This window comes from Embiotoca jacksoni, unplaced genomic scaffold, assembly GCF_022577435.1.
Source record: "Embiotoca jacksoni isolate LCO1_2020_lvr unplaced genomic scaffold, fEmbJac1.0.p SCAF_10, whole genome shotgun sequence".
NCBI classification, from domain to species: domain Eukaryota; kingdom Metazoa; phylum Chordata; class Actinopteri; family Embiotocidae; genus Embiotoca; species Embiotoca jacksoni.
In genome coordinates this window covers 12,818,617-12,843,325 of record NW_027185230.1, presented here as the reverse complement: position 1 = coordinate 12,843,325, position 24,709 = coordinate 12,818,617, and the positions used below count along the sequence as shown (strand labels likewise).

The 24,709-nt window shown below is 43.6% G+C and overlaps 1 protein-coding gene across 9 annotated transcripts in view; it reads left to right on the top strand.

Annotated features, from left to right (window-relative positions):
• mast4 (microtubule associated serine/threonine kinase family member 4) overlaps positions 1-24,709 on the top strand; it is a 95,518-nt gene that overhangs the window by 47,050 nt on the left and 23,759 nt on the right. For 5 of the 9 annotated variants that reach the window (XM_069167943.1, XM_069167935.1, XM_069167952.1 and 2 more), the window contains 2 exons: positions 1,242-1,273; positions 22,561-22,649. In XM_069167943.1, the coding sequence (XP_069024044.1) occupies positions 1,242-1,273; positions 22,561-22,649 (121 nt within the window). Of the gene's footprint in view, positions 1-1,241; positions 1,274-6,506; positions 6,686-8,537; positions 8,619-14,337; positions 15,621-22,560; positions 22,650-24,709 lie in introns of those variants that run through there. The other 4 variants (XM_069167969.1, XM_069167960.1, XM_069167977.1 and 1 more) reach the window with 3 other exon arrangements.

Below are 24,709 nucleotides of genomic sequence, written 5' to 3'. Positions count from 1 at the left end.
CGTCAATACCAGAGATTTTTAATCTCCCACTAATTGATCCCACAGATCTGCCAATAGAACCTCCTGAATGTAGAACAGAATCGAGTTTAATTCAGTCGGAGCCTGCCGAAGTTTTTTTTTTTTTAATCTCCTTTTCAAGAAGAAAATTAAAGTCAGAAGGACTTTTTAACTTCTGAAGACCCAAATTTTGAATAATTATTTAATGCCAGTTACATAATCGTGAATGCATGTCTTTGATGCTGTCGCGGTGCAGTTTCACTTCTTTTTCACTGTTTATTTTCACCATTGTATCAAGAGAGAGGATCTGATACATTTTGTGAGAGTTTGTTATTTAGCCAGAGTTGCTCGATGTCTTCAAGGACTATTCATACTGCAACTGCCCCCCCCGCCCCCTCTGTATTATTCCTTAACAAGCTTGTTAAAGCAAAAAAAAAAAAAAAAATCCCTCCAGAAAATCAATAAGGTCGTTGTTGTTTGCTGAGCTGTTTCAGTGAACTCTGACCTCTGTGCAGCTTTGCCTTCTGCAGCTGACTTCACCTCCATACAATGTAGAGTATTTAAGGAAACCAAAAGAAGTTCACACGGCGTGAGGAGATTGTGAAAGTTGTTCATACTTGTGCACTTAATTTGCACCTTAAAAGGTAAACGAGGTGAAATAAAGCAGAGTAAACAAAATGTCCACACAATTAGGATCCGCGTGCAGATCTTTTTTTTTTTCCAGCTGTTACGTGATTCAAGAGGAACAGTTTGACATCCCGAATCAGATTCTCAAAACATCTTTTCCCGGTTCTCGGGGAATTGACGGAACCGTTTCACACCTGCTCTGTGATCTCCCTCCATATGTCGGCTGTTTTTGAAGCTGTAAAGTGTTGGAAGTGCTCGAGGTTTATAACGCAACTTAAATCGCTTCCTTAATGATCTCCTTGTTTATTTTGGTCTTAAAACATTTTGGTGATCTTTTTTGATATTTGTCAGGCTATGCTTTTCTTCTTAAATATCGAATAAGCACCGGCGTAAGAAATAAATATGCACATTTGCTGATGTTGCCACAGCAGCTTCTGTGTGATTTAATAGCGTGAAGTAACCTCTCAGGCTTTACTTTCTTCTGTTCGTGGGCGTATTGCGCTTAGACGACAGCAAGTACTGCAAGTGGAGACCAAAAAAAACTGACATCAACCGAGACGCTGCGTAACAAAAGAGATTTGCTTTTGCACTCATGACCGTGTTCTTGTCTTTCACAGAAGGAGCTGAGTCTTCCCAGAAGAGGCAGCTTGTGAGTACCGTTTTAAATGTTACACATTGCAGTAAAGAGACCTCACAACATCACAAAACTCTTCACTCATTTGCCAGTTTATTAGGTCCACCCATTTAAAGCGAATGCCGTCTGATACGACCGTTCTGCAGTCGATCTTCCTCTCCCGGAGGTTACGATAGGTGTGGATTCGACTGCGTGGTCCTTCTGGAGGACTGCATCGGTTTCATCAACCGCGTCCATACAGCAATAAAAAAAAAAAAATAACAGTTAATCATCGACAACGTGACGCCGAGAGTTTGAGGATGAAGTGTGGGAGCGGAGAGGCTTTAGCAGAAAACCCACTCCCAAAAACACCCCTGTCGTCAGGGCGCATATTCGAATCCCAACATGTATGAATACAATGCAGAGCATAAAATAATCATATGGATAATTTAATAGCTACGAAAAATCGGACATGGTGGGCATTTATATGCGGTGTTAATTCACACCGCGGCTCCATTGCTGTTCACATAGCGCGTTTGTTCAATCAAAGGTGTTGAAGCGCAAGATATTTAGACGCTGTGAATTTGTGCTCGCGATGCGGTCGACGCGTTCGGGGAATAACTTTGATTCAGAGGTGTCAATTCGGTATACATTTTGACGACGCGGGCGTTCTCGGTTGTCCAGTCGGCCGTTGTGATTGTGTGGCGGTCCGCAGGCTCCTCACCGCGTCGTAGAGCGACTCTCTAACGTAACGACGGTTTTGAAGCGTCGGGTCGCGCGCTTCCTCAGATGGCATCGCGCTACGTCCGCGAGGTGCAACGCAAAACGCGACCGGTGGAGGGGGGGGCGGTGTGGAGGTGTGGAGATGGAGAGTCTGGGACCTGCGAGACTAAATGGAAACAAAGTCCGAGACTTGTTACGTTCGTGCGCGTTGGAAAATGACGGAAAAAGAAGCGCGCGCGAACTGAGCTGATGTCGCGTTTTTGGTTCGTCCCGCTTCGATCTCAGAATCTCAGACATGACCATTTGTGGCCACAGAGGGCGCTGTTGTCGCCACCCCGGCAAATGTTACACTGTAACTGTTTGCGTGTAAGTTAGCCAAATCATATGCCGGTACTAAAATGTTTTTCCTCGACGTTTAGTTCTTGAAAAGTGTTTGAATCGTTGCTTTGATTCCACCGTCAAGAGTCGGAAGGTTATTCATCACGGTCAAACGCATAATTCACCGCTCTCCTCATAACGGTCGGTCCTGCCACCAGAAAAGAGAAGTCGCCGCCGCGGAATTAAGCCGCCCTCGGTCTGGCCGCTCTCCTCTCTGTTCTCCGGGTTGTTAAAGGTGATGCAGCTTTTTACAGCCGTGACCGACTTTCCTTGGCGAATCGATTCGGCTCCGGTTCGATACAGCTCGCGGCGGAGAAAGAGTTACACCGCGACACCTCGCTGCCCGCCTCACCGTAATGGAGGCGACCCGTCACTAACGCGCATGCCGCGAGGTCACCGGCCGCGCCGGGTTTATATTTAGCGGGTCTCGAGCCGACCTTGGTGCCGAACGGTAAAGGCGGTTTTGGAAGTGACAAAGTTGCCGCGGCCGCTTCAAATCCAATACGGCAACAGTTTCATCTCACGCTTGTACTAATTTGTCCTCGTGAAAATGAGAAAAGAAAGCTTAAAGTGACGTTTATTCTACGCAATTGATGTATTTCATTCTCTTGATTGGTTTTATGGTCAAGTCAGATTTATTTATATACAGAGCTGTGTTGGTTTTTTTTGGGGGGGGGCCTGTTGTGTCGCTCGTGTGCTTCGTTTGAACGCGGCGAGGTCAAATCTGACGGATACAGGAGCCGAGCAATGAATACATAATAAAAAAAACAAAAAAACAACGATGTGTAATCTGGGGCTGTCGGACTCTGCGTCTCCTTCAATGCATTTGAAGGAAACTTGTCTCTTTTGAGCAGTGCATCCGTTGCTGGCTGAGCACCGAACCCTCTGAGTTTTTCTTCCTGGGACAGAGAGCCATCTACTGAAAGTTTGATGTCATTAACAGGCTGCCTGGTGTCAACATGCCATTTAATTAGCATTGCTAGCCCTCTCCTCACACTCCCTTCCATTATAAAGTGGGATGGGGGGGGGGGGGGGGGGGCGTTAATGAGTGTAATTCTTTTTCCACGGCCGCAGCGGTGATGGATTGCGCCTCGTTACGCTGCCATATCCGGAGTTGTTGTTTTTTTTGATACGAGTCATTCTAGTTGAAACTACTTGAGCCTATTTATAGGCTGACCTTAATAGCTGGAAGTCCTCTCGCCGGGTCCAATTAAATAAATGAAAATCAATCATTTGTGCGCAGTCCGAGATGCACTCGTTGGATTACTTGACCGTTGCGTTATTCGTATTTCTCATCATCAGCACGAAAACACGGCCGGTTGCCCTTTGAAGCGCCGAGGTTCCAAACCTGCCCGTCAAGAGTGTCGCAACAGGATATTAAAAGAGGACTTGTTGACTGTAGATTCGGTTACGTTCAGTTTAACAGATGCTGTCACCCCGCACACTTCATGGACCACATCGCTGCGAAGGAAGTTGTTTGGAGATGTTCAAGGAAAAGATTACAGAATTTCATAAATATCCTCTCAATGTCAGTGACCCGTAGGAATTATCTATCACAACTCCTTCAAGCCCAAAGTGATGCCTTCCCATTGCTGGTTTTTATTTACCAACAGTCCAAAACCAATAAATATTCAGTTTATTACTGCAGAAAGCTGCATATTTTTTAAAGGAGAAGCTGGAATTGTATTTTATTTTACAAGAGATTTTCAGCGATGAAAGTGTTTCGACAAGATTAATTTATATAATTGTGTAAATATAATGTACAATGCCACGAATTCCAAACCAAGAAGCTTGTAGCAAGAAGCTCTTCTGCACACTGAAGGTGAGGCGGTGAACGTTTTTTCTTTTTTTCTTTTTCTTTCTCAGCCCAGGTCTCAGCTGAGCTTAATATTTATTTTAATTTTTTTTGTATTTTGTTCTATAATGTTGTGACATCATAAATTGAATACGTTTCATTTGTTTGTTCATTTTCAGTTCTTCATTCATGTTCATTTCGAATATGGCATGAGCTCGCGTTTCTGAAAGTGCACACCTGCATCGTCTCCTGGACTGAAGCTCGACTTCTTTAAAAAAAAAACAACTAAAGCCGGTGACGGTCTTTGATTTATACATTTTTTTAAATGAACTGACACCTCAACGTGAGTTCAGTGTGCCGAATGTGTGGTCAATTCTCCTCAATGTCAAACGTTTTTGGCACCTTTTTTACCGCTTCCGTTCTGAAAATAAATAATTATCCGGCGGCGGTTCATTTTTAGGCATTTGATTCGGGATGTTTTTACAGAAATGTTGTCAAATGGACGCTGAGGAAATGGTCGTTTTTAACGTGCGTCTTCTGGTTCAGTGGATTTTTAGGAATGACTCTCTTGACTTGGCCGGCTGAAGAGTTGAGGGCCAGCGTCCGCTCCGAAAGAGCCGGTCGGACGCGGTCCGGGTCATGTGGAGCGAACGTTTTTTTCACCTCCCTCGGAAGGTCCCGGTAGAACTCGGTGTCGAAAACCTCAAGACGATGTTTTCTTTTCTTTTTTTTTTTTTTATCCCTAAGGCAAAAGTGTTTGTGGCCGTGACGAGGACTCGCTGACCGGTTTGATAAGTGTGAAAATGATGCGTTTATTGTGCCGTGGCCTTTTTCGCGGTCAAACCGGATCTCAAACCAAGCTGAACGTTCGCGGGAGATTGTTGGATTGACGTGTTAGAAAAAAAAAAAAAAATGCCCCGTCGCCATCAATAAAACGCCCGCTGAGCGAATGTGTTTTGGGAAAACGGTGTTTTAATGCCTCCGGCAGAGTTTCCAAGACTCGTGCGGTTAATGCCGAGACGCGAGCGAAGCTGTTCGACACCCTTTTTTTTTCCCCTTTAATTTGTCGCCCGTCTCTGATGATCACAGGCCATTTTTTTTTTCTTTTTTTTTTCTTCCTTCTTCTTCTTCTTCAGGCTCTCCGCCTTCTCGCGCTCCGCTTCCTGCCGGGCCTCGGCTATCTGGTTCTGTGGTTCATGCAGTGTTTGATGTCACCTGCGGTGGCTCTCGGCTCCTCAAAACATGCTCGTGGCAATAAAGAATTCATCAGGACGCCGGATGGGTAAAAGTGAGGCAGAAGGGGGAAAAAAAAAACCCCAAAAAACAAGGGTTGCTTTTCTGGTCGGCTTCGCTTTCTATGTTTCTGTTACTGTCGCTGACTCATTGCAGACATTGCACATTTTTTTTGGACGTGTATTTCTTGAGTTTAGTGTCAAATCATACCCCCCCCCCCCCCGCGCTTTTGTCATTGAAGTGCTTTATCTGCGGATGATTTCCAGCCTGAGTCATTGATTCAGTTTGACTTGTTGGGATCTTCACGGTCCGGCCAACACAGCGTCTAACGATGAACGATTTCTCTGATGATGAGCAGCAGCCACCTCGAGGGGTGTTTCGAATCCCTGCAGGCTGATAGGACACTCGGGGGCTCGTGCGTCATCCGACTCTATTACTTTCACAATCGCCCCAAACTTTCTTGTTCCTCCTCTAAATGAAGCGCAAACACTCGACTCGCGCTTCTGGTTCTTTTGTTGTTGTTGTTTTGGTTTCCTGTACGTTTGACGGACTGGCAGTTCGTGGCGCATTATGTTGCTCCCCTCTCTCTCTCTCTCTCTCTCTCTCTCTCTCTCTCTCTCTCTCTCTCTGAGATGACATCATCCCCGTGGTGACACTGCAACGCGGCGGCGCCTGCCTCCTCGTGTTAGCATCTGTCAAGGTGACTGCACGCATGAGGAGGCGACAAAAAAAAAATGTAGATTTCAATTTATCGCATTCATTTTTCTGCTGTGTAGTCAAGTCACCAGCTGGTGGAGGAGCTGTGGTGGTGGTGGTGGTGGTGGTGGTGTGTGTGTGTGTGTGTGTGGGGGGGGGGGGGGTACGAATGTGTGCAGGGGTGGGGGTGAGGGGTAGGGAGGGGGGGGCGTGTATTAGGGGAGGGAAGAAAGGGGGGTGGGGGGGTATTGTCCTGCCTCCGTGCCCTCCGCAGGCAGCCGAGGATCCCATTTGACAGCGTCAAGGTGGAAACGTGGAAAGACCAAAACAAGAACTGTAGCACCCCCCCCCCCCCTCCTCTTTATTTTTTTTTTTTAACCCTCCTCCCTTTCTGTAGAAGGGGGGTAGGCAGGAAGGGGGGGGGGGAGAGAAAACCAATCCGTCTCATCGCTCTGTGGTGGCTGGGTTTGGCTCTTTGTCAGTGCAGGAGGGGGGGGGGGGCAGCAGGCAGGCAGGCAGGCAGGCAGTGTGAATGCATATCATGACCACAATAGAGCAAACGAGCACAGTTCAGCCATGAAAGCCCAGCGGGAGAGGCTGAGAATTCCCGGGCTGACGCTAGAGTGAGTATTTTACCTCCGTTATCCTGCAGCTTCTCTGCAGCGTGCGCCTTCATCTGTTTCTGTATCGTGTGTGTGTGTGTTTGTGTGTGTGTGTGTGTGTGTGTGTGTGTCTTTCACTGTGTGCTGCGTTAGCATTAGCAGCAGCAACAGCAGCAGCATCTGCAGCAGGAAGTCTCATGTCAAATCCTTCACAGCGAGGCGACAGCGGCTTACTTTTGTGCTCGCGTTAATGCCTGCGTGTGTTTACAGGTTTTGTGTTTTTTTGTGCACGTGTGTGCGTGTCTGTGTGTGTGTGTGTGTGTGTGTGTGTGTGTGTGTGTGTGATTGACGGACAGATAACGTGTCACGCAAAGGAGTGCCGCAACTGCTTTTTATTTTGCTGGCGTGACACACACACACACACACACACACACACACACACAACACACCTATCCAGAGTGTTGTGTTTTTTGTCGGATGTGAAAAAGCAGTGGATCTCTGAAGGCTGTCTGGTTCTTCCATGTCTGTTTCCCCCTTTAATCACAGCCCCTGTCATCAGCTTGGTACATTTTTATTTTTTTATTTAGGTCACCGAGGCATTTGTTATGGTCCCCTCCGTTTTTGAGGATTTAAAATCTGCATTTGAGCATAATTGGCGGAAGAATGAAAAATTGTAGGTTTTTTTTTTTTTGTTTCACTTTTGTTGTTTCTATGCAGAATTTGGAACAAATGATGAAAGCAGTTCATCCGTCGAACGAAAAATACATTTTTCTTACCTGTTTGTTTTGTTCACGTGTAGTAAGGACTGCATGATATTTCAGCCAACAGTATCCACTGATTAAAATGGAAACTCTAATCTGATGAGTTTAGCAAATTGGGTTTCTGAATAAGGGGAGTGATATTTTTCAAACTGTCAACAAATCCACTGACACTTCACCCAAAAGCCCTTTTGTTCAGACTGAAGATGTAAATCTCTAAAAACCGGTCATGAGTATGTAGTTTAATATTTAAAAAAAAAAAAAAAAGGCTCAGTAATTTCCTAACAATGCTGGATAATGTCGTTTTTAAGTAATGTTACTAAAAATGGGTGGAAAAAGTGCATTTTTGGGGGACTATTTTCCTCAGAGGAATAATATACATTTTGTGCAGTATGTATTTACTGCAGCAGGATGGTATATGTGGCCAAATTAACTTCATCATTACGACTTAAAATGATCACAATAATAGTTTCTGGACAACACTGGAAGTCTACAGCTCAGAAGAATGAGATTAAACGCAATTCTTTGTACATTTTTTTTTGTCCAAATATAGAAAAATCTCCAGAATAATCCTTCAAAAAGTGTTTACACTCACAGTATTTCATGTGCCCTGCATTATTTTACGGACACGTCTCTATCGGATTATTCTGATGCATAATTTGCAAAGGCCACTGCAGTAAAAAGTTGCTCACCTTTACACGACCCGACGCTCTGCAGTGCCAATGACGTCACGCAGGTGAAGTTAGTCAGTTTACTGTAGGAATAATAATACTATACTATAATAACAGGAGGGGTTCATCTGTAAACTCCTTTTTTATTTTTGCTGCTTGATTTGCCTTCTTTCATTTTTGTCTTTCATTTTAGTCTTCAGGGTCAAACGTCGCTCAATGTCAAAACAAACGCTGCAAAGAAGCAGACAAATGCCTCCGGGGGGGCCTGCTCTTCAAACACGATTAAGTGGTTCATGTGACGGGATCATTTACCCTTCATGATGCTGCTGTCTTCATCACAGCTGTGTGTGTGTGTGTGTGTAGGGGGGGGGGGTCTGTCCTGTCCTGTCCTGTCCTGTGTGTGATGAAAGACAACTATTCACCACACTCCACTTTAACTTACAGCCTCACTCCCCGGAGCTTGAGCCCCACTCCCACTAGCCCCTGCAGCCCGTGCAGCCCGCTGCACGCGTTTCATTTCTGGAGGTAAGAAATGAGTTTTTGAGCCGCGGCTGTTTGTTGTTGTTGTTGTTGTTGTTTCTTGTTTTTAAAAAGGCCCGTTTGGTGCATGTTGGAGTTTTCATGCGTCACAAGGCCGGAGCTTCCCTAAAAAAGAAATCGTTTGCCATTGAAATGACACTGAAGGAGGACACGGAGCTTATATAATGTCGATACTGTCCCCCACCCCCGCCCCGCCTTCCCCCACCCTCCCGCCGCCTCCTCCTCTCTCTCTCTCTCTCTCTCCATCTTACCCCCCACCCTCCCCTCTCTCTCTCTCTCTCTCTGTTCGGAGGTTTATGCTCCTCTTTCATGTGCTAAGTAGGATTTGTGGCATTTGCAATACATCAAAGTGAGGAACTGTCTCGAATCTGTCTGAATCCCGGCTTGATTCGTTTGGGAATGAAAGATCGCTCAAAACATGGAGGAAATCTCGGTTTCGATAGCGGAGCTGAGATCTAAACTAGTTTTATAATTAGTATTAAAAAAAAAAAAAAAAAAAACTGCTGCCGGAGCTTCAGATTCAGCCTCACATTTGTCCTCGTGTCACAGATACGATTATCTTTTTTTCTGGGGGGGGGGTTAATATGCATCGGTGACCCCCGGAGACCGGTTTGTCTCCTAAAACTCTCGCATTTCGCCCCGCCGGGAAGTGTCGAAGCCGTCTGGAGCTTTTCTCTTTCAAATGGGTCGTTTGGGTTGAAGCCATCTTGTTTGGATTGCTCCTGTTTATATAATTAACGGTTCGCCAATCAGGCGGCGGAGAGGAAGGCGGCCTGTGATTCAGGGGCCTTTTGAAGATTTCCTTGTCTTTCTTGTCTTGCTGATTTCACTCACGTACGGTCTTTAAAAATCCAAGAAGTGCCAATAGATCAGACCGGCTCATCCGGTGGGAACTTTGGCTTTCAGAAACCCCCCCCCCTACTCTTATGGTGGGTGGAAAACAAACGCCTCTCGCCATAGACTTCGATGCAAGATAGTGTTGGAAAACCAATCCGTTGTAAACCACCGGATCAAAATTACTTCAGAAATGGCACGGTGGCACGATGTCCAGGGGGTTATATTTCCACTCTGCCTGCCATAGAACACGCCGGATCATTTTTTTTTTAGGACATGACAGAGAAGCAAATTGTTTTTCACATCATTGTTGGTGCAACTAACTACACGGCAACTCGCCGGCGTGGCGTTATTATTTAAACCGGTTAGTTTAAAGCGGAAGTTTAAAGAGTTTGAAGAGATTGGTTTTCGCTCCAGAAAGGGACGTGGCGACGAGAGCCCGCCCTGGATGACGAAACGCCGGTCTGATCTACAGTTGCGGATTTTCCCACCTAAAGTACATCTTCACTTCTTCCCGAATCCGTAAAATTTTGAGAAACTTTATTTCTCTAAATTCTCTTGCAGCTCTTGAAGCGCTCACTGGAAGAAAAGTCTTATTTGAAGAGAGTCAACGTTTTGTGCTTTTCTGTCGGGGTTTATTCAGCCTGAATCTGGTGAAGATTTGCCAAGAAAAACAGTTGGAATGAAACTTGGACTGAATTTGGTATTTATTTTTTTTATTTTATTTTTTTTCTTTGCAGCTCATTCAAAACCTTCAATTTTGTCGAATTTTCTGTATCAATGAATAGCATGAAACGCCCACCCGTTTCACCCCTGGTCTCATCTTGTTCGGCTCAGCTTTCATAGAGAGTCAAGTGGAGCAGCCATTAAAGTGAGTCAGCTCCATACTCGAATGAAGAGGTGTTTTATTTATTTATTTATTTATTTTTTATGGGGTGTTATTTTTTTTCTTTATGTTCTTATTGACAGTTTCCGTTTTTATTCCATCGATACACAAACATCGGCGGGGAGTGCTTTGTGTGATGTTTTCAGAGAAGAAGTCTGTTTTACACCGTTGGACCATTAGACTGCAGCGTTTTAGACCGTACTGATATCTGTTTGAGAAAAAGATTGTTTTATGATTCATTGATGTTTGATAAATAAGTTGGAGGAGACTTCTTGTGGATTCCCTTGAGTTCTTTTCAGATTTTGTTTCATGCTTCAACATAACGTTTGTTACATGTATATATTCGTTTTCTTGAGTTCAAATATAGGTCGTTTTTCTGTTCTCTATATTTTTATATGTAGCTATAGAAAGACCCCCCCCCCTCCACCAGGCGAAGGTAGTAGCCGACTTTAGTGGGCAAGCAGATCAAAAAGAAAATGCAAATGCAAGCGTGTTACTTAAGGCGTTGTTGAGACATGAAATATGATCCAAAAAGCTCAGTTTGAAGAACAGATCTGTGAGTTTGAAGGCCTGTCGGAGCCGTTTGTCACACTCACAGACAGATTTTTACAACTCTTACCTGATGACGTTGCATTTTTGAGTTTTATACTTTGCTCTGTCAAAATCCTCTGGGTCAGCAACCCTGCTGTTTTTCTAAGAACTTCAACTCGGATAAATGGTTTCGGGGGTTTTCTTGTTGGGCCGAAGTTGGTAAGAACGCAGTCTCAGTTGATATTGAAATCAATTGAAGCAGCACGTGAGCTGAGGAATTGATTGCTCAGGGATATGCAGAATTCATACTGCTTTGTATGATGGATACATAACTTGAATGTGAGAGATTTACCCAGTAAAGATGAACTGTGAACCTGCAGCTGTTTGCATTAACCCGTTAGGTCTGGATTCGTGTGTATACCTTTAAGAACAGGTGTGACGTTTGCGTGTTTTAGACGATGCTATCGGACCTTACTGCCGTCAAGGGCTGCAAACACTGAAACAAGGCTGTACGCATGACAAAATGTCTGTCTGTGAGTGTGAAGTTACACCATTCGTTGGACAAATGCCAGTACTTCCTGTATCTGTTTCAAATTAAAAGCCCTCATTTCAAATTAAAAGCCCTCTAGGTTTTCATACATGTTCCAGCTAATATACTAGGTGTTGACCTTGACTCGTTCTAACGGCACATCAATTTATGTGATTGATGTAAATGAACATGAGGAAAAACGCCATCATTACTCCAATTAAGGCTCTCAAATGGTTTTTATTTCATATTTGCTACAGAGGCTTTAAAATAAAGGTTTTAGTCAGCATGTTTTTCAGAGACACCTCTGGTTTAAGGAGGTTGTTTTCAAACAGTACCATAGGTTTTTTTTTTCTTATGTGTTTTTAGAGGCCCCATAGGTCTATAATGTGTTAAATTATATTTACAAAAAACTAGTTGGAGGTTTAAAGGTGCTCTGTGGAGTCTTTTACCACTAGGAGTGCTATGGAGCAATGCTTTTTTGACCGAGAAACGAGCACGTGATAAACAGTGTTGTTGATGGCGTAAATTGGCCAAAATAAACTTTGCAATCACCAATAAAAGCAAAACAAAGAACGAAAACTGCCAGCGAGCACAACTTCAGATATTTTTGAATTTGGGTGTGTCTGCGTTTGATGAGGAAGGAAATGCACTCAAACAATTGTTCACCACAATCCTCCACCAAGCACTTTTAACTGGACACGTAAAGCACATGAAGCAAGAAAATGTCCATTAACTGTAGGATAGTTAAAAGCATTGTTATTTTTGGGCCTGTGTGTTTCATATCAGCTGGCAGAGTAGACGCGGTGACTTCACAAAATATGCTGACCTTTCCCAGGATTTATGAATGATAACAGATCGGTGCTTGTGCTAATTACATTTCATCCCCTGTGTGTCGTTATGCTTAGTGTTTATGAAAGAGCCAACAGTAACACTCTTCAATCCTTTCTCTTTGCACACAGAACTGTAGATTTATCACAAACTGCATCGTCATATCTCAATTAAGAAAAGGTAAATTAGGAATATTTTTCTTTCTTTATTCCTTTCTTTTTTTTTCTTCTCAAAGCTACCAGTAAAAAAAAAAACACAAAAAAAAACAAAGCCGAGGACAGCCGACCATATTTTTTTTTTTTTCTTCTTCTGCTTGTTACTGTCAGCACCGGCAGTGACCTCCTCATTCATGCTGCTCTCTGCAAGTTTGACTTTGAACCGTTACGAACCGTCGTTTCCTATGTGGAACAGAGAAACGGAGCAGAGCCATAATTAGAGTGAAGGCTGTCACGGCGGCCTGCAGGGAGACGGACGGAGCCACTCTCAGGGAAATGCGCACGCTCAGGTTTGACACTGACAAAAAATAAAACGTGTATATATATATATATATATATATATATATATATATATATATATATATATATATATATATAAAAAGACGACTCCCGAGAAGGCGTTATTACAGAGGAGGTGCCTGTAAAGTGGGAGCGGTGGTTATGCCGGCCCCGTCACGCACGTCGTTCCTCATCTTGTCGATTTCGCTCCCTCTCCCCCCCGAGCTCCTGAATCCCTTCCGGGCAGAGCACTTGGCGGGTGATTAGACTGACCGTCCCCGGGTCTGACTGTGCACTTCCTGAGCAAAAAGCTCTCGAGCCCGTCTTTTGAACTCTTCGCTCTCCTGTTTCACCGTTGCCGCTGAAACCGGCCGAACGGCGGCTGAACTTCGGATCTCTCTCAGCGATACGATTGAGGCGACGCGCGAGCGTGTCAAAACAGGAACGTCGGTGCGTGTCTGAGAGAGCTCGCCGGGGCGTCTCGTGTCATTTTTCTCCGAAGTTACGGTCGCGGTTTAAAAATAAAAAGAAGACGCGTCTCCATTTCGGTTTCATTTCATTATTTGTTATCATATTGGCCTCGACTCGGGAGCGTGAACATCAGATTTGAGCTGCAACAATCAAGCCAGTGGTAGATTTGCCGTTTGAAAATGAATTGCCAAGTCGTCACTTGTGAAGCAAACATGTTGAAAATAAGATGTTTTCAGCTGGTCAAATGTGAGAATTTGCCCTTTTTTTGGGGGGGGGGGGGGGGGGGGGTCATAAATTAAATCAACGATATTAAATTTTAGTCTCTTCGTCAGACAAGATATTTGGTAAGAGCATGTTACGAGCCCCTTTTCTGATGCTTTGCTGTCCATACGAGAGAATAATCCGAAAATTGATTGATGAAAATAAATCAAATTTTGCTCATTTTCTTTCACTTGACATGTGGGCAAGCCCGTCCATCACTCGGATTCAACAAGTCTTACATTAGGCTTAAACGCATTTTTTTGGCTACGTGTCTTGAGTTTTGTGCGCTGCGGTAACTGGAGGCTTCTCTGTGTGCAACCAACCGGCTAGTTGGCATCTACTGATAGCATGAAAAGTCTTCATGAAACATTGGTAAATTGTAGCATCTAGCAATAACGTGCACGTGAGGCATTTAGGGTACGTCGGTAAATTGATTTGAAAAAAAAAAAAAAAAAGGGTCACGTTTAGGGAACATTTTGTTAATTTTAGAAAACAACCTAGGTTACACTCTCCCCCTCTAAACTGCATGAAAACTAAAGATTTGCACTGTAAGGTGTGATTTATTTTTTGGGATTAATTTTTTTAACACAACGGTTGGTATCGAATTAAGTAAACGGGTATTGAAGTCAAAGTACTGGTATTTAAATTTTTCGATCATAATATTACACCGGAAGCCGCATTATTGGAAATCTTTCTTTTAACGTGAGCTGCATTTACTCGCTCATTAAAAGAAGCCAGAATTTGGCAGCTATTCCCATTTCTTTTTACGACTCTCAGCTCGGACAAGACCAATATTTTTGAAGCTCGACTGTGAAACTAACGTGTAATGCTTCGTCTGGTTTTGGGGGGAGGGAGGGAGAGGGGGTTTGTTTTGTTCGGTAGCCGCTTCAGAGAACTCGTCTGCATACTTTTCACCCTGCGATCAGCTGACCCGAAGCTCTCGCACATATACGCGCAGGTCGCCAAAGTCAAATTCATCACCGGACTGACACACACACAAAAAAAAAAAAAATCCGTTCACGTGTGAATACGTGAGAGCAGCTCGTACCTACAGGTCACCCGAAAGGTCAGACGTATTCTGATCCAACCCAACCTGCTTTTTTTTTTTTTTCTTTCTTTCTTTTTTTTTTTTTTCCCAATCGATATTTTCCTGAATTGTCAACAAATTCAAGTGTTTAGTTTCTTATCTGTGGAGTCAACCATGAAAAAAAACAAAAAAAAACAGCGAAGGATCAAAGGTGATGTCGTTCCGGCGAGGCTCCCGTCGAATGAATGACGCAGGACTGTGCGTAATGCAGGGAACAGCTGAGGGAGGAATTCATGCAGCAGCAGCAAGCAGCAGCAGCAAGCAGCAGCAGCAGCAGAAGAAGAATCCAACATTTCCATTTCAAATAGGTCCCTGCTTAAATACTCTGACCCACCGGACTTTTGGAGGGGTGCCAGTTTAGCGAGAGCGGCGAGTGCACAGCAGCATCTGCTGATGATGCAGTGCCCCTCCGTCTCACAGCCACCCCCCTCCGCAGGATGTGAAGTGGTAGATGCCTGTTACATGATATGAAGCATGTCGAGCGGAGGGAGCGGGGCGAGTGTTTGGGAAGCGGAGCGCGGTCGCAGCGAGACGTGGGGGGGGGGAAACACAAAGTCAGCTGGCGTTAGGTGTCACATCCGTGCAACAGTGGAGGCTGTCAACGTCTGACCTGGATCACACACACATACACACACACACTCTCTCTCTCTCTCTCTCTCTCTCTCTCTCTCCCCGTGCGTGTGTGTGTGTGTGTGTGTGTGTGCGCCTTTCAGGATTCTCCCTGGATTACTTTTTTTTTTTTGTTGTTTTGTTTTGTTTGAGGACAGAGGAGGACAGCGTGTCCTCCCTGCCGGTGTGGGTTTATGCCGCAGCTGGCTGCAGATGTGGCCGCGCAGAAGAAGTTCGGACCCAAGGAGAGTACGAGTCGGGAGGGTCGCATCCTCCCGAACACCGACGACTGCGGCCGCCGCCGCCGCTTCTCCTCGGCGGGGCTTCAGAAGCCGCCTTTGCACCTCCCGCTCTGGCATGACCTGGACGCCATGTCGGACTCTAGTCTGTGGACGGTGCTGTCCAACTTTAACATGCCGCACTTCTTCAGCGGGGCTCGCCTGCGCCGGTCCAAAAGGTACCGACTTAACAGTGAAGTCAGGGCTGTACTTTGGGTTTTTTCTGCAATGATGAGACGAGTCCATACGCAGTTTAAAAAAAAAAAAAAAAGGTTGTTTCCAGGTTACTTATACACGTTTAGTGAGTGACAGCTGGATGTTTTGGGTTTTGCGTTTGCAGCAGGTAATCTGAGCTGCTATGCGAGGTCAACGTGAATGAGGAGCTGGGTGTTCCCTTCTTGCCTTATTGTGCGTTGTTGGCGTTGTGAGTCGAGCGGTGGTTGGAGTGTTTGTTGTTGGTGCGGGCTCATGTTCCTCGCACAGGATGTGCCATGCCTATTGATTTACACCGGGAAAGTGGAACTGCTGATTGTTGCCGTCGTTACGGTTCGCGTCAAGAAAAGTGAGCGAGTCTTTGACAAAGTCCTGCTCCTCGGGATGTTTTATTCATTTGGCTTGTTGGGAGATACCGAACGTCGCTGAATTAAAACCGTTTCGTTGCCTTTTGGGATTTAGAGTTTGCAGCCGCTGGTGTCATCCACTTGATCCCAGTTGTTTGTTGTATATGCGGGTGCTACAGTATTGGTGAAGCCCATACACACATATTTATTTTTAATCCCTGTCCTGACCTATTTTATAGTGCAGAACAGCTGAACATGAAATACATCAGCGCGTAAATATATGTTTTCTCGTTGTATTTTGGATTTATTTGAAAACTTGGAGCTTTGTGTTGTAAAACTGTCTCAGAGGTCACAGATGGGTTTGATTCTGTGAATAAAATGAGAAGTTGATGAAAATATTGTCAAATAATCATTTCATTTTAATACAGCCATATTGAAAATAGGTAGAAGCATGCTTTCTATACAGCTGATGTGATTTTATGAGCTATAAAATCATAAAAAGGCTCTTATCCTTTAGAAATGCTTGAAAACCTTTTATTTTATGTCGTTTCTTGTCGTTAAAATAACATCCTGTTTCCAAGGTATCTTCATGATATTCTGATTTCAGCTCTGTGTTTAATACAACTTGTTATCTTAAGTGAAACACTTGAGTTTAGTCCCACAGCAGCTGATCTAGAAAAACCAAAATGTGAAAGAAAATGCAGCAAACAGCTGTTAAATGTAACCTGCAAGTTGCTTGACCACACTGACGTGACGTCCACAGTTAAATATGTCATGCATAGGAGTTAATACGGTGCAGTATGTGGGAATATTAAATCCTCAGAAAAAACAAGAGATTTGTCGAAGGTAAAATCTCCTCGAAGCTCTTTAACACTTTACATCTTCGGATGTCGAAACTGACAGTCGCTTTAAAAAAAAAAAAAAAACCAACAGTCCTCCTCGGCGGCGACGACGAAAACGAGCTGCCACGCTTTAAAAAAAAAAAAAAAAAAAATGTCATACCCAAGCAGCAAGTTTTTTTAAACACTATTAATAGAGCGGCGTGTGTCACATGTCTGACTTTGAATTTGGGTTTGTCAGCGCGGAGCAGCAATTTATGTGTCATTGCGCTTCGTCAGCTCACCTGACAGCTGTGACGAGGGAGCAAAACTCTGGGAAGTAAGAGATTAATCATGGCTTTTTTTGTTGTTGACAAGGGTCAGGATCAGACGTTTCACATTCATCTGGATTCAAACGCTAAAAATCAAAGTGGTTTTTTAAAAAAAAATTTTTTTTTATCTATTTTTGCTTCTTGGAGCCAAAATAAGAAGCCAAACTGCAATCTGGGAAATAGTTTTTGACAGATTGAGATGACTTTGTCTTCGAAAATAATGTAGGTTACGGTAAAATGTAAAATCAGGTAAAAATAAAGCGCGCTCTGATGTGTAAAGCGGCGCTAACTTTGACTTTTAGAAAGTATTTTTAGTCGCTGACAGGAGAGATTGGTCGCCGTGCTTTTGTGCGACGCCACAATGGTTTTCGTGAGGTTTGAGGGTTTTTGCATATAAGCGAGACGGTTAAAACCTCGTATGGATCCGTTCCAGGAATCTCACATCTGCAGTACAGCATAAACACTGGCCTACTTTCCTCCCTATCATCTTCGCCCAGGGCTTCTTTATCCACCCTCCCTCCCCCATCCTTAAAGCTTCACGATACTAACATGAATTTCTTTTCCCCACCTCGCTGTGGAGGTGCTTCCTCCACCGAAGCTCGGCTTTGAATCGTCCCGTTTCAAAATGTGGCACTCGTGTCTGTGACGGGGCATCGAGAGGGCGAAGACGACACGAGGCTTGATTGGGCGGCAGCGTGGCACCGGCCCAATCCACACTGAGAGGGTATAAATAGAGCTCGTTAAATCCGATCCTCTTTGACCGAGCACCTGTGTACCAGATACTATTCGCTCCCCTTCGCCGTCATGATCAATGATTCATGGCACGCTTCTTGATTGCGGGGGTTAGCCCCCCAGAAGAACCGCTCGAGTAAACAAGGGTGACGGGGATTGCAGTCAAAACAGGGGTTTCCCCTTCCGATTAAAGTCGCGTGAATTTAGGGATTTTGCCGCGACAACAGAACCTCGGGCAGCTACAAGCAGCTTATGATGCTACGCTGGTGTGTAGCCCGCCGTCGTGATCAGGTGTTTGTACAGGTGTTTGAATTTCACACCAAATTCCACCCGACTTTGGTTTATCCTCTGGTACGGTTCTGTAATCTTTTGGAAAAAAAAAAAAAAAGATTTTTTTTTTTTTTTTTTTTTTATTTGCAAACTAATGGTGCTTTCAGGCCCACCTTGTTTGGGCCGGACCTTCAGACTCTTCGGTTTAGTTTAAATCTGAATAGAAGGTGTGTCTCGGTCCGGATCAAACTGAACCATAGTTCGGTTTGTTTGCAGTGTGAAAAAAAAATTCTGGATGGTTCGGACTTTTGGACATAATGCAGGGAGTTTAGGCAAGTTATCGTCACTCCAATAGACAATAGAAGAAAAAGGAACTGGAAGATGGGTAAAAAAAACAAAACAATGGGGAGAGGTAGGTGACAAAGCATTTAATTGTAATTTGGTCCGAAGAAGAACTCAAAAGTCCACTTAAATAATACTACATAAAAGCCTTTCTGTGAGTAAAAATAGGGACTGGTCTTTTCACTCCTTTTTCTCCGTTCAAATGGAAAAGGCTACCTGCCGAATTGTCCACACGTCGTCGTCAGACGATCGTCGTCCACAAACCGAGTGTTTGTCAAGTACAGGGAGACACAGTCCACGTTGGGGATGATGACAGGACGTAGGTTTGTCATGCAAAGTCTCGTAGTACACTTACGCACTTAACAGGAAGTGTTTCCAATCACCTTGGCTCTGACTTTGGTCCAGACCTTCAGGTGTAAAAATGCCATGAATTGCTCAAAAGGACACACGTTGTCTCCTTTTCTGTGCTGCTCTGCTTCAACATTCAGTTACACGGGATTATTGATTCAATTAAATGCTAAAACTCTCGTGTTTGGAGGATCAATATCCCGCTGATTTCTCTTTGCACACTTTGTCACTTCACATTATGATTTGCATTCGGACATTTCTTTCCACATATTCCTCAAGTTCGCTGCTTTCTTGAACATCTTGAATTAGCCTCTGCCGCATTTAGCGCCATGAGAAGTTTGCGTGCTTTCATTAATAATCTCGAGAGCGCTGAGGTGTCGTAACCGCTGATTTGTTAACATCTGGTCCCTGTGCATTTCTTCGACATCCATTCGTCATCACCCCGAGGTGCTCGGCTATAAACAAGGCTTCTTCCTGTGTCCGCTGATATTTCTGGTGTCGGTTGTTAAATGGAGGCATTCAATTTGCGGGAAATGTTGCGTAATCAGCATCAACATGAACACAAAAGTCATTTGTAGGCCTCTTCAGCAGAAATATTGACTGAGTTTTGGTGTTCTGATTGAATGTGACTTTTAATTATACTTTAAAAGAGATGGAAAATTCGTTTTTTAATACTTTATTTGCTTTCCAAGATCTTTTATTCTTAATAGATAGATAAAGTCTGTGAACCGAGGTGAAGTGAAAGATGAGGTTTTACTCACTTTCACATCAACTAGGCTCATTTTAACCACTGACTGTATATAAACGTGGATGTCGCTCCCGGGTCTGAAAAATGAGGCCGATGCAGAAGTGCCTTAAGATGTAATACCACCTGGTGCCACTAGAGGTTGGTTCCAAAAAGCCTCCGTGGACTCCTATTCAACTTTTCTCGTGAAATACAAAGTCATTAAGATTTTTTTTCCACGAGTTATCTCGGTGTTGTTAGCTAAAGTCGCCTCTTCTTATTAGTTTTCTGGCGGTCCATCTGAAAATAATCCCGTCATTAATTAGATATTAGACCTATAAAAAGCGGTATTTTTGGGGGCGTGTCTGTTTGATTGACAGGCCTGTGGTGCAGTCTGGTTTCCACTATCGGTGGAGAGCGGCGCAGTGTCCTCGGGTTACCAATCAGATCGAGTCAGATCCACCGCTTGCTCCTGCCCCGATCGTCCAAATATGGTCACTTCTGGCTCCGAACTAGCAAGATGGCGACGGCCGAAATCTGAACCCTGATTTTAATATATAATGTGAAAGAGTTTTTGGTCTTTCACAGTATGTATTGATTGTCGATTTGTTCAGCCTCTTTTCTTGGTAATGACTGATTGCACTGTGATAAACTACAACTTCTGTTGTCTTTAATCAAATATTGTAACGTTAATGGTCCAAAATGGTGGATGAAAATAGTTTTTAGTCCGTTAACATCAAACCTGATGTGACCCCCACTGCTACACCCACAGCACCTTCGCCCTCCAGGGAAACCCCATTTTTAAGCCTTGCGCGACCAGTTTTAAGTTGATGTAAATACTCGTGAAGTCGTGTTAATTAATGCTGATTTGGAATATTGCATTTGTTTTCGTATTCATTAAAGCCTTTAGTAAATGTAGTGATTCGACAGCACAGTGTTGAGAGCTTTTGGCACATCATTATCAGTTGTGATTTATTTATTTACTTTTTTTTTTTTTTTTTTTTTTTTTTACAAGTGTCATAGCTCTTCACTACTGCTGATGTGACATTGAGTCTCTGGGGGCTGTGCTGTTTCACCTGTAGGAGCTTCTCTGCAGCAGCGCTGACAAAAGAGATGAAGGCCGCCCGCTCCAGCATTTCTGCATCATTGCAGAAGCCCGTGTGAATCTGATCGTGCTGTGCGTTCAGTGCTGCAACACAGACAGCAGAGCTGCTCTAAAAGTTATTTATCCTTCAGCAGCTTCATGTTTCTCCTATAAAGGAATCTTTGCTTCAATATTCAAACAAACAGGAAAAAACAAAACAAAAACAGAACGAATTTGTTTTCTGGCGTTTGCAGGCTGCAAATTATTACTGAACAGCATCTTTAAAAAAAAAAAAATCTGTTGGAAACGGTTCAGATCTCCGAGGAGGTTATGTAACAGGATGTCATTGAGTCTCTGACCTTGAAGTGAATTAGTGTTCTTCACGCATTATGTGTTTCCACTGACAGCCTTTAATTTGAAATTATAAACCCAAACATTAAGCGGCACATTGAACAACGAAGCCGCTTTCACACGGAAATATTTTCACTTTTCTCTCAAGGTTAAAGACTGGGCTTCGGTTTATGAGTCACATGTTGTCGATCGCAGCAGCTCGTCCTGAGTCACGGTGCTGTATTAACATGACCAGCAAATATGAAAGCGTTGCGAATGCTTTGCACAGAACCGGCTTTTTTTCTTTTCTTTTCTTTTCTTTTCTTTTCTTTTCTTTTCTTTTCTTTTCTTTTCTTTTCTTTTCTTTTCTTTTCTTTTCTTTTCTTTTCTTTTCTTTTCTTTTTTTGGGCGACTGAACCAAGATGTTCTGTCTCTTGTCTTGTTTTCATGGCACAGCAGGCAGCAGTATTTACTGTTGAGTCGAGGACTGTAGTGTGACTGTGTATCAGAGGGTAGCACGTTTTGGCAAAGTAATAATGCATTTAGTCAGATATACATGCTAGTCAGTGTTTGTGGAAAGTGTAATTGATTGTGTAAATAGGGGATGGTGGGTGTTTGCATTGCAGGAATAATAACAAGAAGAGCCTCCTCCCTCGAGATGGTTGTACACACGTTAAAAAAAAGTCATGTATTAATGACTATTGCTATTCCATATATTGAGGTTTAAGCTGCAGCGTAATGTGATTGTGACTGGCCGCGGTGCAAATATTTTTCTCCTGTCGCCCCAAAACACAAGTCCGCGCTCGTGCACACACCAACATACATATGTTTATCCTTTGCTGCTACCTCTTTGTCCATTTGAAGAAGAGATTTTCTTTCAAAAAGGTTGAACCCAAGGTCACTGTACAAACAAATCGGATTTCCCCAGCATGCCTTCTTCCGTCGTCACTTTTGCGAATGAAGCAGCGAAATCAATCAGAACTAAGTGATGGGTAGAAGTAACGGCTGATTTATGTTAAGTTAAAGTTTGTTTTGGAACAAGAAGATCAATAAAAATACAGAAAGAAAGACTAAATCTCAAAACCATAAGAGTTATATACTCGGTGGGAAGGTGGCCGTCTGTACTCATTCCAATCAATCTTCAATAAGCAAAAAACAGAACCACATTGCTTTTAACAAACAAGATAAAAAAAAAATTAAAAAAAAAAAAAAGGCATATGATCCATATTCTGGCCTCATTTCCCTGGCCAGTTTCAGAGTTGATTTTTTTTTTTACAAATGTACCTATTATATTTAAAGTATTTTGCAGCTTAGCTCGCTCAGATATTCAAGCAGGGATCCTGTGAACCAAGACTAAAGACTAAAGGGCCCCTCAGCCCTCAAACTCACTGCCTTAAGGTCTGAGGCATCAAGTGACATCTTTGAAACCACTTCTTAAAACATAACTTAGCTTATCTAATTTTAGCTTAGTTTATCTTAAACTTAACCTTTTTAAACAATATTATTTCATATTTTTTGTCCGCTCAGGCCACGGCTTTTAATTTCCTCTGCCTAATATGTACCCTTTCTGGTTTTACAGCTGCAGGACGAGCAACAGAAAAAGCCTCATAGGAAGCGGTCAGCCTTCAGGTTTACCGCGACCTCACTCTCCTCTCTCATCTCTCACAGGTAAAGCGTATGTTGCATGTGCATGTCTGCTAATGTCTGAGCGCCTTGTTTTATTCCCCCCCTTAGTGTATGAAACGTCCCCAGTGGGTGCACAGAGGAGGAGCCATTAAGTCACAATGTTCTCCAACAGGAATGCAGTCCATTGTGTGTTGTAAAAAAAAAAAAAAAGAAAAGTGGTTTGAAAAACAACACAGGAAAATGCACAGTGCAGACCTTGTAACGGTAGATATCAGCACCCAAATGGCAGCTTTCATCTGGCACCCTCTCACAATAATAACAGTATGAAAAGGAGAAGAATACATACGCGCACACCGAGTATTGCCGACTGATTCCAGCATGAGATGCAGGCTTGTCTGACACCGAACGCAAACGAGGGGAAGACGAAGCAATAAAAAGTCATTAATAACTTTTGCATTGTCCGTTTTTATGGTCTCTTGTCGGGTCAGTTGTGTCTTGTTTTGGGGCGAGAGTTTAACAGCCAAGGAGGCGAATTATAAAAGGCAGTGATTGTTTTGGGTGAGGAAGTGGTGGCCTGCAGAGAGGAAATGCACAGGAGCAGAGGGAGGGGAGGCCTCATTTACCACAGGGCGTTTTTATTTCCTGGCATTGGTCAGCAGCAAGCAGAGCCGCAGCTCGCCAGTGTTTAGTCTGGGTTTTCTGACCTAACGAAGGAGAACCCGGTCTTGAAGATGGATTCGGACTCGGAAAGCCACAGTGTTCCTGCTAATGAATGTGTTCAGCTCTGGGACGACTTAACACTGTGGCTCAGACGTAATATTGGAACTAAAGGTAAGAATAGTGTCCTTTTAAGTTGGAGTTTTAGTGGATACAACCGGGGTGCTGTGACTTATTCAGGTTTCTGATTTCTGTTCTTTGGTTCGTATCAGATAAAAACCTTTGTTTATTGTCATGAATACGTTCAGAAAACGAGATTTCAGTTTGAAAACCTGTCTCTTGAGGGTGCAGTCTAACTTCCAGGTTATCATCTTGACCTGGCTGTGATTGAGATTACAGTGCAATTAAATAAGTGACATTCATCACCAGCAACATTCAGGCCCTCTATAATTGTTCCTCGGTGTGGAGAAGGCCCGTCTTCGTCATCGTAAGAGATGGTTGGCATTGGAACGTCTGGTTAAATCATTTCCTCCCTTTTTTTTTTTTTTTTTTTTTTTTTTCCAAGGGATGTAATTATGTCTGACTGATGCTGGACCCTTGGTTTGTTTTTACAGTGTATTTGTAGAAAAAGGACTTATAATAGGTGCCTTTCAAAAAGTCTTTAAATTATAAGGTTTTCATTGGGACAAAGCTTTACAGCAAGAAACTTCCCGTGGTGAAGGCTGCGGCCAGCAGGGGTCGCTGCGATCTAAAACATACCCCGGTCTGAGCACCCCAACTGGACGACCGTGTATCCTCCATCACCTCCAGACTGACTCGATGCCAATCGAAACCTTTACCTGAGTTGTGGTGTAGCTGCCTCGCCCTGCGCGTCCTCCGATACCCAACGTGCGGGTATCGGTGTCTTATTTTTTAAATAATCCTAAAACCTGACGAAGAAGGAAAAGCCCTAAAAAATGTGCTGCTTTCTTTTGCCGTAATTTCGGACCAACGGAATAACTGACAAATAAAGAAACTAATCTGGACGTGACTGTTTCGGGCACGCTGAGCATTCACATGTGGTCGCGGGTGGTGCAGCATGTGACCGATTTGCACGCAGAGACTCATTCAGGTTAGAGGGGGAGAGCGAAACACGGGTTATTTTCTGTAGCTACAATTTACCGATGCCCCGTGCAGGCTACGGATAAACACTACAGTTTACCAATGTTCATTAAACGACTCGCATTTAGGCTTTCTATCGACACAATATTTTCTGTTGTTCCCAGTTTGAATAGAGTGAAATAAGGTGTCCTGATGTAAGATTTACCAAGGCTGAAATCAACCTGGGGGGCTCCTTAAGTAGAGCCTATGTAGGTGAAACACTTCATTAATAAATAATCGATAATAAATGTTTGCTCAGTTGCAGCTTTGGTTGGTTTTCATTCAGCCTTCATGTGCTAATTGTA